Consider the following 14,636-nt stretch of genomic DNA (forward strand, 5'->3'; position numbering starts at 1 on the left):
CTTGTAAAATAGGAATAATAAATAGTACCTATCTCAAAGGGTTGTTGTGAAGATCATATGAAATAATACTTATAAAATTCTTAGCACATTGCCTGGCTCATATTAGATGCTTAATAACTGCTTACACTAGAAGGTAAAATAAGGAGAAAATAATGGAAAGTGCAAAAAGTTATATTTAGGTGAGTCAAATAGAAACTGTCTAACAATTGGCACTGTCCCATAGTGGGATAGAAAATAATGAGTTTTTTCATTATAATCCTTCAGGAAGAAACTGGATGGGCACTTGTTTGGTATATTATAACAAGAATTCTTTTTAGGTTTGTTTTATACTACATGACCACTGTGGTCTTTTACAACTCAAAAATCCCTAGATTCCAGGTTTTAATGTGATCCCAGAGTAGTACACATCTTAGGTGGGATTCAAATGCAAATGAGTCAGAATCCAGGTCTCTATATATTTCACCATGGTGCCTCTCTAAAAAAAGAAGAAGAAGAAGAAGAAGAGTCCAATTTGAGGAAGATTCACAACTATATAATGAAATATGGATGGCAAAGGAGACAGAAAACAGATGAAAACATTTAGGAAGAGAACAAGGAAAGACCAGTGATATAAAACTCAAGAGATGGAAGAATAACCAAAAAAAAAAATGAGATAGTCAACAGAGGCAAGTTCTACAACAAACTCAAGTAGACTGAAGTCTAAGAAAAGGTTATCAAATTTGAAATTATTGATATCATTGATAATCCTGGAGACCTTGGAGAAAGTAGCCTCAGTTGAAGAATGGAATTGGAAATTTGTATGTTAAAGTTTGGGAAATGAGTGGGAGGTAAGGACTTAGTTGACAAGGAGCTACAATTTAGTGATCCAAATGGAAATATTCATTAGACAAGTGGAAATATAGAACAGAAGCTTCAAGATAAGTCCCAAATGACCATGGGGATATTGAGAAAATGAATGAAAGGGATTTCTCTGTTCACAGTTATCCTTTCATGTTAACAAAGATTGAAATGTGGTGTTTAAAAGCAAATGAAATCTGATTGAAAAGGAAAACCATCAATAGAGCAGGAACTCAGAGAGGGAAGAATGATTTGTTGTAAATAACGTCCTTTTGTACCTTTTTTAAACTCCCCCATGCATTCATCTCCCCCAGAAACATCTTTCAATATAAAAATCATGTAGCATCAAATGAAATAACCAATGTTAAGTACACTTAGGAATGCTTTTATGAATCTTTACAAAGTATTCCTTTGGAAAATGTCTAATCCTGCACCAACAGCTCTCTTCTCCATTTTCCCCATTTCCTCAGAGTCCTGCTTATAATTTACAATGATGTGATGGACATTTCTTTCTTTTCAATACCTAAGATCTCCCTCCATTTTTCATACCAATGATGACCAAACACATTTGATTCTTCATTCCCTGGTTCAGCTAAAGAATTGGTGCAAGGATCCCATTCCCATACTTTTTCCTTCGAGTTATTTAATATCATGGTTTAATATCATTGCTTAATTCCAGAGTCAGAATCTAAGTTTCCTGAAAAAGTTTCTTGAAAGTTCATAGATCTAGGAGAAACATCAATATTAAAACAGATTCCTGTACCCGCCTCTCACTACCTCACGCAGTTGTTTTCAGTCATGTCCAACTCTTTGTGGAGCTTTCCTGGCAAAGATACTGGAAAGGTTTGCCATTTCTTTCTCTGACTCTTTTGACAGATGAGGAAACTGAGGCAAACAGGGATAAGTGCCTTGCCTTGGGTCACAGAGTTTGTAACTTTTCTAAAATTGTATTTGGACTCAAGAAGAGAAATCTTTCTGATTCTAACCATCACTCTATCCACTGCACTAACTAACTCCTCACTGCCAGTAAGTCAAATTCATGACAGTAACCATGAAACATCTGTGACCTCAGATCACAGATACCTAGCAGGAAACAAACAAACCTACCTGAGTTCCTAGACAACTATGCTCATCACTCAGTCACAGACAGGTGAACCAGACTTCATTAAACCAGTTGATTAGCATTTATAAGTGCTTACTATGTGCCAGGCAATGTGCTAAAATGCTAGCTATACAAAAAGAAAGCAAAAATAGTCCCTGCTCTGAGTAGTCGTTCTATGGAGAGAAACAATGTGTAAATAACAAAGTGAATGTGAGAGATATACAGAACGATGATAGAGAGGTAGATGCTATAAATGCAAGTGTATAAATTTAAAAAGATTTAAATAAGTGGTACAGTTAAGAGTCAAGTTCTCAAAACAGCCACTTCCATTGGAGACACTTAGCCTAGGCCTCTAAGTACCAACAACAAGAACTCCTCTGGCACTGGTCATCCAATAGGTCATCTTTCTCAATCTTTCTGAGAAAGGTTATTACAGAGAACAAATTGTGTCATCACACATCTATATTCTCCATGAAGAACTGTATTTTTGGGAAATTTTCCTCCTGAAATATCTTCTTCTTGTTCCCCCCACCCCAGAGATATATTGCTAAGAAAGCAGAGACCCCACTAGGCTATGACCATATGTAGAATAAGGGAAGGAATGAGAGAAATTGTCTTATATTATCTGATTACTTCAATGTGATGGCAACTTTTCCAAACTAGTCTCAAACTAATTTGGATTCCAGGCTAGAATCCTACCTGAGGCTCTCCTCTTTACTCTCAAAAGATAGAAAATAATAATCTCAGGAAGAAAATAATAGCCTCTTACACACAACCATCAATGCTATCTCTACCATTGTCTTCGTCCAACACTAGATATCCTCACCCAGAATCACATGCTCCTTAAACTAAAGAAAGGGAGACCATAAGAGGGGAGGGGAGCTGGCTCATCTCTGATGGCAATTAACCAACACCATTCCTCTGTAATGGACATTTTCAGAGGGTGTGGACACCACTTTGCTTTGTGCCTTCTCATTACAACTCCCGCAGCTCCTAGCTGACAACATAATTCTCTCTGATAACACAATCTTTGGTGACTATTGTCATAGCCTGACACCGTCAGTCTTGCTCAAGCTGTCTTTAGAGTTATTGAAATTAAAGAGCGAGCTATGAAATCATCATTAGAATTCTGAGAAAAGGGAATTTAAAAAAGAATATTTCCACTCTTCTATCTCTCCTATTCCTTTCCTTCTTTCCTCTCCCTCCCCAGTGTCTGGTTCTCTCTCCTGGTGTGTCTGTCAGTCTCTCTAGCTCTCTCCATCTGTCTATCACTAATTTGTTCTCTCTCTCTGCCCCTTTTTAGTTTGGCACCCAAAGCATTGTCACATTATAACCCTGAACTTGAAGAGACAGAAGAACTTGAAAAAAAAAAAACTACCACATGCAGCTGATTAAAATGTCCTATGAAATCTAATTTGTAAAGCTTAAATCAGAATAAAAAGTGTTACTCCCAACATTCAAGGCCAATTTGATTTTTAATGAGACTCCTCAGAAACCCAGCCAAAATTGCATCAGGTTGGGAACTCAGCCACCCTCCTCTCTTCTGTAAACCTATTTAATATTAACAATGATAAGAATAATAAAAATTATGGCTAGTATTTATATAGTGTCTATTATGTGCCAGGTAATAAACTAAGAATTTTGCATATATCTAATTTGATCCTCACACTGCCCATGGGAGGTAAGTGCTGTTATTATCTCTATTTTACAATGGAGAAAAATAAGGTGAACAGAACTCAAGGTCACATAGGTATTCATAATAGCACATAACAATAGCTAACATTTCTATGTGCCAGGCACTGTGCTAAACATTTTATAGCTACTATTTCATCTTATCTTCATAATAAATAAGCATGATAGGTACTTTTATTTTCCTTATTTTGAAAAGAAATCTTCCCCATTTTGAAGAAACTGAAGCAAAATGAAGTTAAATGCCTTGCCCATGGTCATTCAGTTAGTAAACCCCTAAGGCTGTATTTGAGCCCAAGACTCTATCCACTGCACCATTTAGCTATAGTAGGTCCTTTTCTACTTGGGGGGGGGGGGTGATCAGTCCCTTCACCACCACTACTAATCTTCAGTACCCTTCTGGTATTCTCCACTGCTTTATCCCTTCTCAGGATAGCTTTTTGTGCATATTCTTAGTGGTGCAATAGGAACTTTATACTGTCAAGATGGTCTGTTCCCATGGGATACTCCCTCAATAATTCAACAATAACGCATACATTTCTTGTGATGGAAAGGAAAAAGGAGAACAGAAATAATAAGAAAATCCAGATACACATTGATGATTCCACCCTATATTTTACTTTTGTTTATATTATCCTGTTATTATAGAAAGAGCCCTAGCCTTAGAATTAGAAGACCTGGATGCACATGTTCTCTCCATCACTTAGCAGCTATGATGAGACTTTGATGAAATCATTTAACCACTTTGAGTCTGGGCTTGCTGGGCTTTCCTCATTTGTCATTATGGTAGAATAATCCCTGTCTTGCCCTTATCATATAGTTATTAGGAGGCTCAAATAAGACAATGTATGCAAAACACTTTGTAGCAATAAATTGCTATATATGTGGGACTTAATTATCTTATCAGTATTCTTATTATCAATCAATCAACATTTATTAAGTGCCTATTGTTTTTCAGGTCATATGCTAACCATTTGTCATTATTATATGACTGTGCCTGTACAGCATGTATTTCTTTCATTGAAGTGTGAACTTTAATGAGTTCAATTTTTAAGTTCAATTTTTCCTTCTTCCTCTATAACTCCATACAAACTCTTCACACAGAAGTAGCCACAGAATTTTTTGACCCACTGAGTGTCTAGAAGAACTTCAAGTGCTCACAGGAAGTTGGGGTAGGTTGAGGGAGAAGAGAAAGAGTAGGTAATATTTCTTCCTAATATACCTGTAAATTTTTAAGGACATCCACCATCTGCAGAGATAGAGGAGAACTTCAACATGGTCTTATGTGATTGCAAAGTGTCTTCTTCCTAGTTCTCTTTGTCCTTAAACTGACTGCATGTCACCAAGGCATTCTCCAGAGCCATCAATGTTAAATTAAGCCTACTTTTCTTCTATTAGCCATAGTGTCACTCTCAGTTGGGAACTTCTCTTTAGTACTAGTCCTGCTCACACAATTGAAACACACTCCCATTACTCCTGTGTTCATGAGGTAGTAAGTTATCCATTCATCCCAGGAGATATTCAAAGCAGTAGCTACATCTAAAGTAGATACTTTAGAGATAAGAGCTTAAACCAGATGGCCTCTAATGCTCATTTCTAATTTCTAAGATTATAGTATAATAAATAAGATTCACTGCAAGTCCTCATGAGGCTTATAATCTAGTCAAGTGGAAATGATAAATGTGAAAATAAATACAATGCATATTAAGTACCTTGGAGAGGTACAAAACAAAGTATTTTCTGAGGTTTGGAACAGGAAATGCTGCTACTAATTCAATGGGAAGAGGATCAAAAAGAAGTAGTATTAGAGCTGGAATTTCAAGGATGGATAGGCAGAGGAATAAGAAAAGTCAGATCACAAGGAGGTGCTGCAGTCACAGGAAACAGCATGAACAAAGACATAGATGCAAAAAAAATGAAAAATGTTGGGGGGACAACAATCTATCCAATGTGACCAAAGAATAAAGCATGTGGAGGAAAGTAGTACCAAATGAGGCTAGAAGAATAAGAAATGTCTTTGATGAGTTCAGGTCAGTAGAGCCAGATGGATCATATCCTCAGATACTAAAAAAAATTGGCAGAATGGCAGATTGGCTAATCCATTTTCTGTTATCTTGGAAGATAGTGAAACAAGGGTAAAGTACTACAGGACTGGAAAAGGGCAACTTTTTCCAAACAAAAACTGCAGGGGAGAGGGGAGGATGAGAAAATGGAGTATCTAGGTAATAGGCCAGTACTTAACTTCAATTCCTGTCAAAAAAAAATTTTAAAGGTATTTTTGAAGAAATTGTTAATGTTATCTGGGAAGGGAGGGGAGGAGGGAAGTAACAATCACAAGGAGAACAATGGACAAAATATAATAAAATGAAGTTTAATAATGATTAAATTATTGCATTTGTTTTTAGAAAAATTAACTTCAAAAATAAAAGATTAGAACCCGCTATGGCTAGACAGAAGTTTGGAAAAGAGTTGGGTGTTTTACTGAACCATAAGCTCAGTATGAATTAATAGTGTACTATGGCACCCAAACCACTGCAAATGCAACCTGTTCCAAACTCAATGTATTATCTCCCTCTTCTAAATCTCTTATTAGTGTCACCACCATTTACTCAGTCACACATCTTGAAAACCTTGGTATCCTTGATTCTTCTCTATCCTTCATTTCTCATATCCAATCATATATTAATGGTTCTTAAGTGATTATATTATTTATTATCATATTATATATTAAGTGGTTCTACTCCCACTGCATATATTGAATCCATTTGAAGGTATCATCCTCTAGATGTGGTCTTACTAGCACTGCATCTAGTGATACTACTACTTCTCTAATCCTTAACACTTTTCCTTTCTCAATGTTTTCTTTGCGGCTGTCATATCACACAAATGTACCATCTCCCTTTTTCTTCTGGTTGCCACCATCTTAATTCGGACCTTTATAACTATTCCCTTGGACAATAGTTACCCAAGAGACCTGCCTGACTTCTGCTTTCAATTCATCCTTCACATATCTATCAGACTAATCTTATAAGGAAGATTCATATGTCAGAAGAACTCTTTTGCTCAAAAATCTCAACTTGTCCCCTTTGACTATAAAGTTTAAATTTCTTTGCCTAGATTGCAAGGCCCTCACCAGTCTGGCACCATGGTACTTTTCATGATATCATAAAATCTGATTTGGAAAGAATCTCAGATATCATCTAGGTCAATTTGCACCTGAATTAAGATTCCTTTTACAATATACTATGGCAGCTGTTGTTTGAAGGCTTTTAATGAGGGGAACCTACAACCTTTTATGAAGCCCATTAGACTTTTGCTCCAATTCTTAGGAAGTTTTTCCTTACAAAGAGAGGCAGAATGGTCTGGTAGTTAGAGCACTGGACCCATCAGGCAGCTCTGGTTCAAAACCCACCTCCTATAGTTAGTAGCCAAATTATCACTGGCCTTCATTTAATCTTTCTCTTTATCTCACTTTTTCCTCATCTTCTCAAATAGTGCAGGCAGAATTTATTTCACAGGGTTTCTGTGAGGCTCAAATGAGATGCACGTAAAGTTCTTTGCAAACAGTAAAGTGCTATATAAATATCAGTTATGACATCAAACCTAAAATTGGCTCTTTGTAACTTTTACCCATTGCTCCTATTTCTGCCCTCTGGGGCTAAGCAGAATAAACATGTTCCTTCATCCTTGTGACAGCCTTGCTAAAAATTGAAGGCAACTATTATCCTCTCTAAGTCTTCTCTTCTCCAGGCTTAAACATTTCCACTTTTTCAACTGATCCTCTTATAGTCTAAACCTGGGCACTTTTCTTTCCTGTTCACTCTCTTCTGGCCTTTTTCCAGATTTCCAATATCCTTTCCATAAGAATAAAGAGATTTAAAGGGGGGAAATAATGAATTGAGTTTTGAAAATGTTGCATTTGAAGTGGTGATAGACCATGGAGGGAGAAATGTCAATCTGGAGCTCAGAAGAAAGGTCAAAACAGGAAATAGCATTTGGGGAGCCTCCAAAAGAGGTAGTTGAAATGGGGGAGTGACTTCGATTGGCAATTGAAGAGAAAAGGCTCAATGCTTGGCAAGGCAGCCGCATTAAGGTAAAAGAAAAAGAATGCGGAACTAGAAAATGAGACAGGTAAGAAGAGAAGAAAACCTGATCCTGATTTGTGGCTAGATAGAAAATATTAAAGCCCCAGAGTTAAATGTGTCAAGATTCAGACTTATCAGTTGCTAATTTCCCTACTTAAAAAATTCTTGCATTTATTTTGTATTTACATATATTTACACATAGGATCATAAACCTAGAGCTCAAAGGTAACTCAGAGGTACTTCAAATTCATGTGATCCAGTCTTCTCATTTTACAAATAATCCTTGGATTATTTTTATTCTAATCCTAAATCCTTGGAAGGCTATATGATTTGTCCAAAGTTGCACAGGCTCTGAAGTAATATTTAATAAGGCCATTGGGGTTAAGTGACTCACCCAGGGACACATAGCAAGGAAGTGTTAAATGTTTGAGGTTCCTCCTGATTTCAGGGCTGCACCATCCACTGTGCCATCTAACTGCCCCTGAAGTAGGTTTCAATGGTAGGATTTAAACTCAAATCTTCTAATTAAAAAACCAGAGCTGTTTCCACTATATTGAATCTTCCAACAGGGACTATTCTAGTTTTATCCCCTTAGTGCAGTGCCTAACCATAGTAGACACTAAATAAATACTTACTGATTTATTTATTTATTATAGCTTCATAGGTCAAGATAGTTTTGGAAGTCATGTAGATATGATAGCCAAAGCCATGAGAATGACTAAAATTCAGAAAGTATGTATCTGTGTGTGTGTGAGAGAGAAAGAGAGACAGAAAGACCAAATGAGACAGAGAGGGAGGGAGGAAGAGAGAGAATAAGAAAAGGGAGAGAAAGGAGAAAGAGAAAAGAAAGAGAGATAAAGAAAAAAGACAGAGAGATGAGGAAGAGTTTAAGAGGTTGAAAGGAGGAAATGGAGTCAGTGAAAGAGGCAAAAAAAGGGAGTAAATGGAGAGGTACAAGAACCAAAATACCATAATGTCTCTGAAAGATTACAGGAGGATGACAGAAAGTGGATAATGAGGAAATGAGGGACATTAAATATAACCAACTTTTTGAAAAATATGGAGAGCTTAGGGGAAGAGAAAGATGGAATGATAGTTGGATGGAATAGAAGAGTCTTTTTTTTAAAGGGAGAAAACCTAAGAATGTTTGTAAGAATATGAGAAGCCAATGGGGAGTAAAGATGTATAGGGTGGGGAGGATTGCTGGAGGAAAAAAAGGGGATGAGATCAAAAGCACAAGTAGAAGGATTAGGTTTAATGAGAGTAGAAATATACCTCCTGACAGAGATGTGATAGACTAATATGCCAGGTGACACATATATTTTTGGCCATGGCCAGTGGGGGAACTTGTTTTGTTTGACTTAGCATACTTGTTATAAGGGTTTGAGGTGTTTTTTAAAATTATTGTTGTTTTCATTGGGAGAAGGGGAGATAGGAGATAAAAGAATGCTTGTTAATTGAAAAAATAAAATTTAATTTAAAAATCAAAAACAAAATTAGGAATCTCTCTTCCTGAAGAAAAGGAAAAAAAAAAGTAATGGATATATTAACTGAAGCTGAAGATTTTTGAGAAATAAAGGAGATAAGGAATGTGTGTGCTGGAGGTCTCAATCTTCCCAATTATAAAGCTAAATCATATGCTCTAAATGTGAAAGGTGGAGTGTAGTTGGGTAATTAAGGAAAGAGGAAAAGATATGAAATAATTGTTAAGTGAAATAGTCAATAATAACAAAGTAAGATTTCCATGCTCCATTGAGAGCCTACTTGAAGTTATACACCATAAATTTATAATGTGTGAAATCAATTCCATTCATGATTTCTGCCATTGATACTTAACTACCCAAAAGCAGAAATGGAAAATAAAAACTAATCCAATAAAACTAATCTTTCTCCCACATTAAAATTTTCCAATATTTTGAAAACAACAGTTGTGTCTTTCTTCACCCTATCCGACTCCCCCAACCCCTGCCTAGTCTTCTTTTCCTTTTCCTTCTAACCTGGAACTAAACATAAACTAATCTTTCTGTTTCTTTTTTCCTCAGGTCAAGTATATTCCTTCAGCCAGCAGCCCCAGGACCAAGTGGTGGTGTCGGGACAGCCAGTGACACTACTCTGTGCCATCCCAGAATATGATGGCTTTGTTCTCTGGATCAAAGATGGCCTGGCACTGGGTGTAGGCCGAGATCTCTCACGTAAGTGTGCCTATGTCTTCTGTGAAGTCCAGCTCAGCAGAAGAAATATGGTGCCCTTTTTCTCACCTATCTACCTACTCATTATGCTTATCATATCTATTATCCTTTGTGGGGCTCATGGGAAACATCAATTCAAAACCAAGTTAAACAATTTTGACGTCCAAAAAGAAGGGAATTGGAAACTCTCTCTGTTAATGTTGGAAGGAAGGAAGGAAGGAAGGAAGGAAGGAAGGAAGGGAGAGAGAAAGAGGAAGGGTTGCTATAATTGATGAATTATAAAATAAATAGAATGTTGCCTTATAGAATCTAGTTTCAATTTTAATGTAATGAATCTATAAATGTTAGTTATATTTTAAGAGTCAGGGATATTCCTATTCCTGGTGACCACAAACAAAGGTTCCACACCATTTCCTTTCCTCTAAATGCAGACTCAGTCTTTAGGAAGGCAACATAACATAATAGTATTATTGCGCTGGAAACCAGGAGAACTGGATTCAGGTTTTGTTTGTATCATTTTGGTTACAGCATTTCACCTATATATTTATATTTCAAGCTAAAAAACATGGGTTAGTGAGTAATGCACTAGACTTGGATTTGGGAAAAACAAGATTGAAATTCTGTCCAGGATACTTAGTAGCTATGTGTTCCTGGTCAAGTATCTTACCTTCCCTGTGTTTCACTTTCCTAATCTAAAATGAGTGAATATCAACTTGATGACCTTCTGGTTCTAGTACTTTAGTGAGTCTCAATTTCTTCATATAAATAAAGTAAAGAAATGAGACTAAATTGTCACCAAGATTCCTTTTAGCTCTGAGAGTACAAACTGATGATATCTTGATTAAAAAAAAAAAAAAAGACAATACACATCATAGAAAGCAGCAGGGTGTAAATGAAATAGAATTGAATTTGAGAATCACAAGACCTGGGTGTAAAGCTTACTTCATACACTTACTAGCTTCCCTCTGAGATTATCTCCAGTTTATCATTCATATACATTTACATATATATCTTATTTATACATAAGTGTTTATATATTGGTCCCCCATTAGTCTATCAGCTCCTTGAGAGCAGGGATTTATTTTTTCCTTTCTTTGTATTCCCAGTGCTTAGCATAGTGCCTGGCACATAATAAGCCTCACAAAGTGTTTGCTGATTAACAGATAGCTATGAAACCACTTAATTTCTCAGCACTTAAGTTTCCCCCTCTGTTAATGTGGACAATGCCCATTTGCTCTCTTTACTTCATAGGATTCTTAAAAGGAACATATTTCGTAAATCTTAAAGTATTATTAAAAATTTGTTATGACTATAATTATGTGACAGTAGACCATTCATTTAACTTCTCTGAGATGACTCTGTAATCTTTTAAGATTACCTTCCATCTCCTATGTGCTATAAATGTAATTCTAGCATCATATTAAATATACACTGTAGTATTAACAGGTTGAATTGATGTTCAGCTAACTGGGAGGTCAGATTTCCCAAATTTGCTTTTCCTTCCACATAATTACCCATGGTCTTATCTTTTCCAAAATTTTAAAAATATCCCAGTTTTCCCAAATCACTCATTCGAGTATTTAGGGCACTGGATATGGAGTTAGAGGAAAAGTCATCTATTTTCAGGCCTTTGTTTCTTCATCTGCAAAATGGAGGGTTTGTATTACAGTTTCCAAAGTTACTTTTGAATTAATTTTCAGTGACTGTCAAACATTTTTGTCTCAGAACTCCTTTACATTCTTAAAAATTATCAAAGTCTCCCAAGGATATTTTGTTTATGTGGGTTATATCTGTTGATATTTACTGTATTAGAAAGTAAAACTTATTATGAAAATAATTTTGACCTCTTGAATCCCCTCAAAGAGTATTGGAATCTCCAAGTATACTCAGAACACACTCTAAAAATCACACTCATTGGTGATTTTAACAGCACACACACACATCTGAGAAAGACATGTGAAACATCTTGACAAGTAATGGCCAAACCTTGAGTTGCCTGTCCAAATATCATATAGCACCTTTTCTCCACTTTCAGCAAATGAAATTGAAACAATCTCTTGACCACCATGTTGTTATTGATTCATTTCAGTAATATCCAACTCTTTGTGATCCCATTTTGGGATTTTCTTGGCAAAGGTACTGGAATGGTTTGACATTCCCTTCTCCTGCTCATTTTACAGATGAGAAAACTGAAGCAAGCAGAGGTGGTGACTTACTCAAAGTCACACAGCCAGTAAGTGTGTAAGGTCAGAATTGAACCCAGGAAGAGAAATGTTTCTGATTCCAGATTCAGTACTCTATCCACTGTTAAGGGATATTAAGAGGCTCCCTGAATTTGTCTTTTTGAGTTGCAAAATTTTCCAGAAATAGCAGACCCAGAACATGCAAGAGATCCATTCCACTCCCCACCCCCGGCTGACATAATTTGTGGTTTGCACCCCAAGCATCCCTTTGTGTACTTGGAGGCATTCTGTGCCAGGATGAAGGAAAATGCTTGTGCAGCTGGGGTTCTTTGCAGGTAGAGAATCCTCCTATCTTCATAGTCTTCACAGTCTAGCAGTTCCCAAGGGGAAAGAATGAGGCTTTTACCATCACCTTGCTCCTCCCTTTCAGGAGGGATTACTGCACCTTCCCCTCCCATGCCATGCCCCTTCCTGTTTTCTCCTCCTGCTTTTGTTGCACTGTCATAAATATGCAAACTTCTATAAAGACTGTGAACTCTTTTGGATTCTTATAATAAACTTGCTTTTCACATAAGTCTCATGACTTTGTGATTGCCTATTAACACTGCGCCACCTAGTTGCCCACTTACTCTTGGCCACTCTGTCAGAAAAAAATAATGACGGCCTCTTGGGATGAGTAGATGAGTGACCTTTTTCAAGATACTGGCTTGCTATGCATCCACCTAACACAGTAGAGCAGAGAAAGAGGTGTCTCTAGCTAAGAAGTAAATCTGCCTCCCACAGGGTATTCAACTGCAGAAAAAAATAAAATGTAAAGTGTCTTCAGGAACCCGATGGCCAGAAAATTAATATTTTAAAATATGATTTATATCTTGCCAGAGATATTAGTTGAAACATTAGAGCAATGGTCAATATATTCACAGGATCTGAATGTTACAGCCCAACTGAGCATGGATAAAATACATAATAATCTCTCGAAAATATACTGTCTGTTGCCATAAAGTTTAAGTAGTATGGAAACCAGCCAGTCTCAAAGAACCTGAACTCTCCACCACCCATAACTGGGGAAAGGGATATTCTTTCCAAACCCCAAATAGCTGCCCTGGGCTTGGCCTGGCATCATTTACTAATTAAAGAACCTGTATTCCTTGCCAGATGTTTTCAGCCAGAGTTGGGATGACCTAGGGTTGTAAATGGGCAGAATCAGGGAGGCCATCTGGAGGTCAGTAGAGATAATCCACATAATAAATTATGTTTAATTACATTTAAATTTATATAGTACCTTGGGCAGCTATGTGGTGCAGTGGATAGAAATAAGCCTGGAGTCAGGAAAAGTAATTTTCCTAAGTTCAAATCTGGTCTCAGATACTAGCCTCGTGACTCTGTGCAAGTAATTTAGCTCTGTTTGCCTCAATTTCCTCATTTGTAAAAATGAGCTGGAAAAAGACATGGCAAACTGCTCTAATATCTTTGCCAAGAAAATCTCAATTGGGGTCACAAAGAGTTGGACGTGACTGAAAAGTACCAAACAACATGCCAGACATTATGCTATACCCTGGGGTACAGAGAAAGGTCTTTTTAAAAGTTCCTACTCTCAAGGAGCTTGTGATTTAATGGGGAAGGCAACATATAAATAACTCTGTACAATGAAGATATATACAAGATAAACTGGGAATTGCCTCAAAGGAAAGGCACTAAGATGAAGGATGATTGGGAAAGGCTCCTTGGGAAAATAAAAAATAAGTGGTCAAGAAGTTTTTTAACTCAGAAAACCAGGGAAGCCAAATGAGGAGGGAAAGATTTCCAAATGTGAAAGACAGCCAGTGGAAATGCTCAGATTTAGGAGATGGGCTGTCTTGTGGTCGGACCAGCAAGGAGGCTGGGTCATAGTGAAATATGTACTATAAAAATTAGTATAGGGGTTATCTTAATGGCACAGTGGAGAAAGCACCAGCTCTGAAGTTCAGAGGACCTGAATTCAAAATCCTACCTCAGACACTTTACATCTACTAACTGTGTGATCCTGGGCAAGACATTTAACCCCAAATGCTTGGCAAAAAAAAAAAAAAAAAAAAAAAATTAGTATAAAGAAACCAAGATCCAGAGAACTAAACTGAGACTTGATTAAACTGATTATCTAGACATCACATAGCTAGTAAATAGCAAAGCCCAAATCAGTAGAAGGAACTGGGGATATTTCTACTAGAGGAAATTGAGGGATATAATGATAATAATAATCATAGTCATCACTTATATAGTGCTTGCAGGGATCCTCAAACTTTTTAAATAGGGGGCTAGTTCACTGTCCCTCAGACTGTTGGAGGGCCAGACTATAGTAAAAACAAAAACTTTGTTTTGTGGGCCTTTAAATAAAGAAACTTCATAGCCCTGGGTGAGGGGGATAAACGTCCTCAGCTGCCACATCCGGCCCATAGGTAGTAGTTTGAGGACCTCTGGAGGGTTTGCTAATCACTTTAGATATACTATCTCATTTGATCCTCATGATAACCCTGGGAGAAAGGTGCTAGTATTATTCCCATTTTACAGATGA

The 14,636-nt window shown here is 36.9% G+C and overlaps 1 protein-coding gene across 2 annotated transcripts in view; it reads left to right on the top strand.

The window, feature by feature from the left end:
- The window catches only part of KIRREL3 (kirre like nephrin family adhesion molecule 3), a 771,808-nt gene that overhangs the window by 615,404 nt on the left and 141,768 nt on the right, over positions 1-14,636 (top strand). For both annotated transcript variants that reach the window (XM_051986700.1, XM_051986702.1), the window contains exon 4: positions 9,756-9,905. In XM_051986700.1, coding sequence (XP_051842660.1) covers positions 9,756-9,905 — 150 coding nt within the window. The remainder of the gene's footprint in view (positions 1-9,755; positions 9,906-14,636) is intronic.

This window comes from Antechinus flavipes, chromosome 3, assembly GCF_016432865.1.
Source record: "Antechinus flavipes isolate AdamAnt ecotype Samford, QLD, Australia chromosome 3, AdamAnt_v2, whole genome shotgun sequence".
Lineage (NCBI taxonomy): Eukaryota > Metazoa > Chordata > Mammalia > Dasyuromorphia > Dasyuridae > Antechinus > Antechinus flavipes.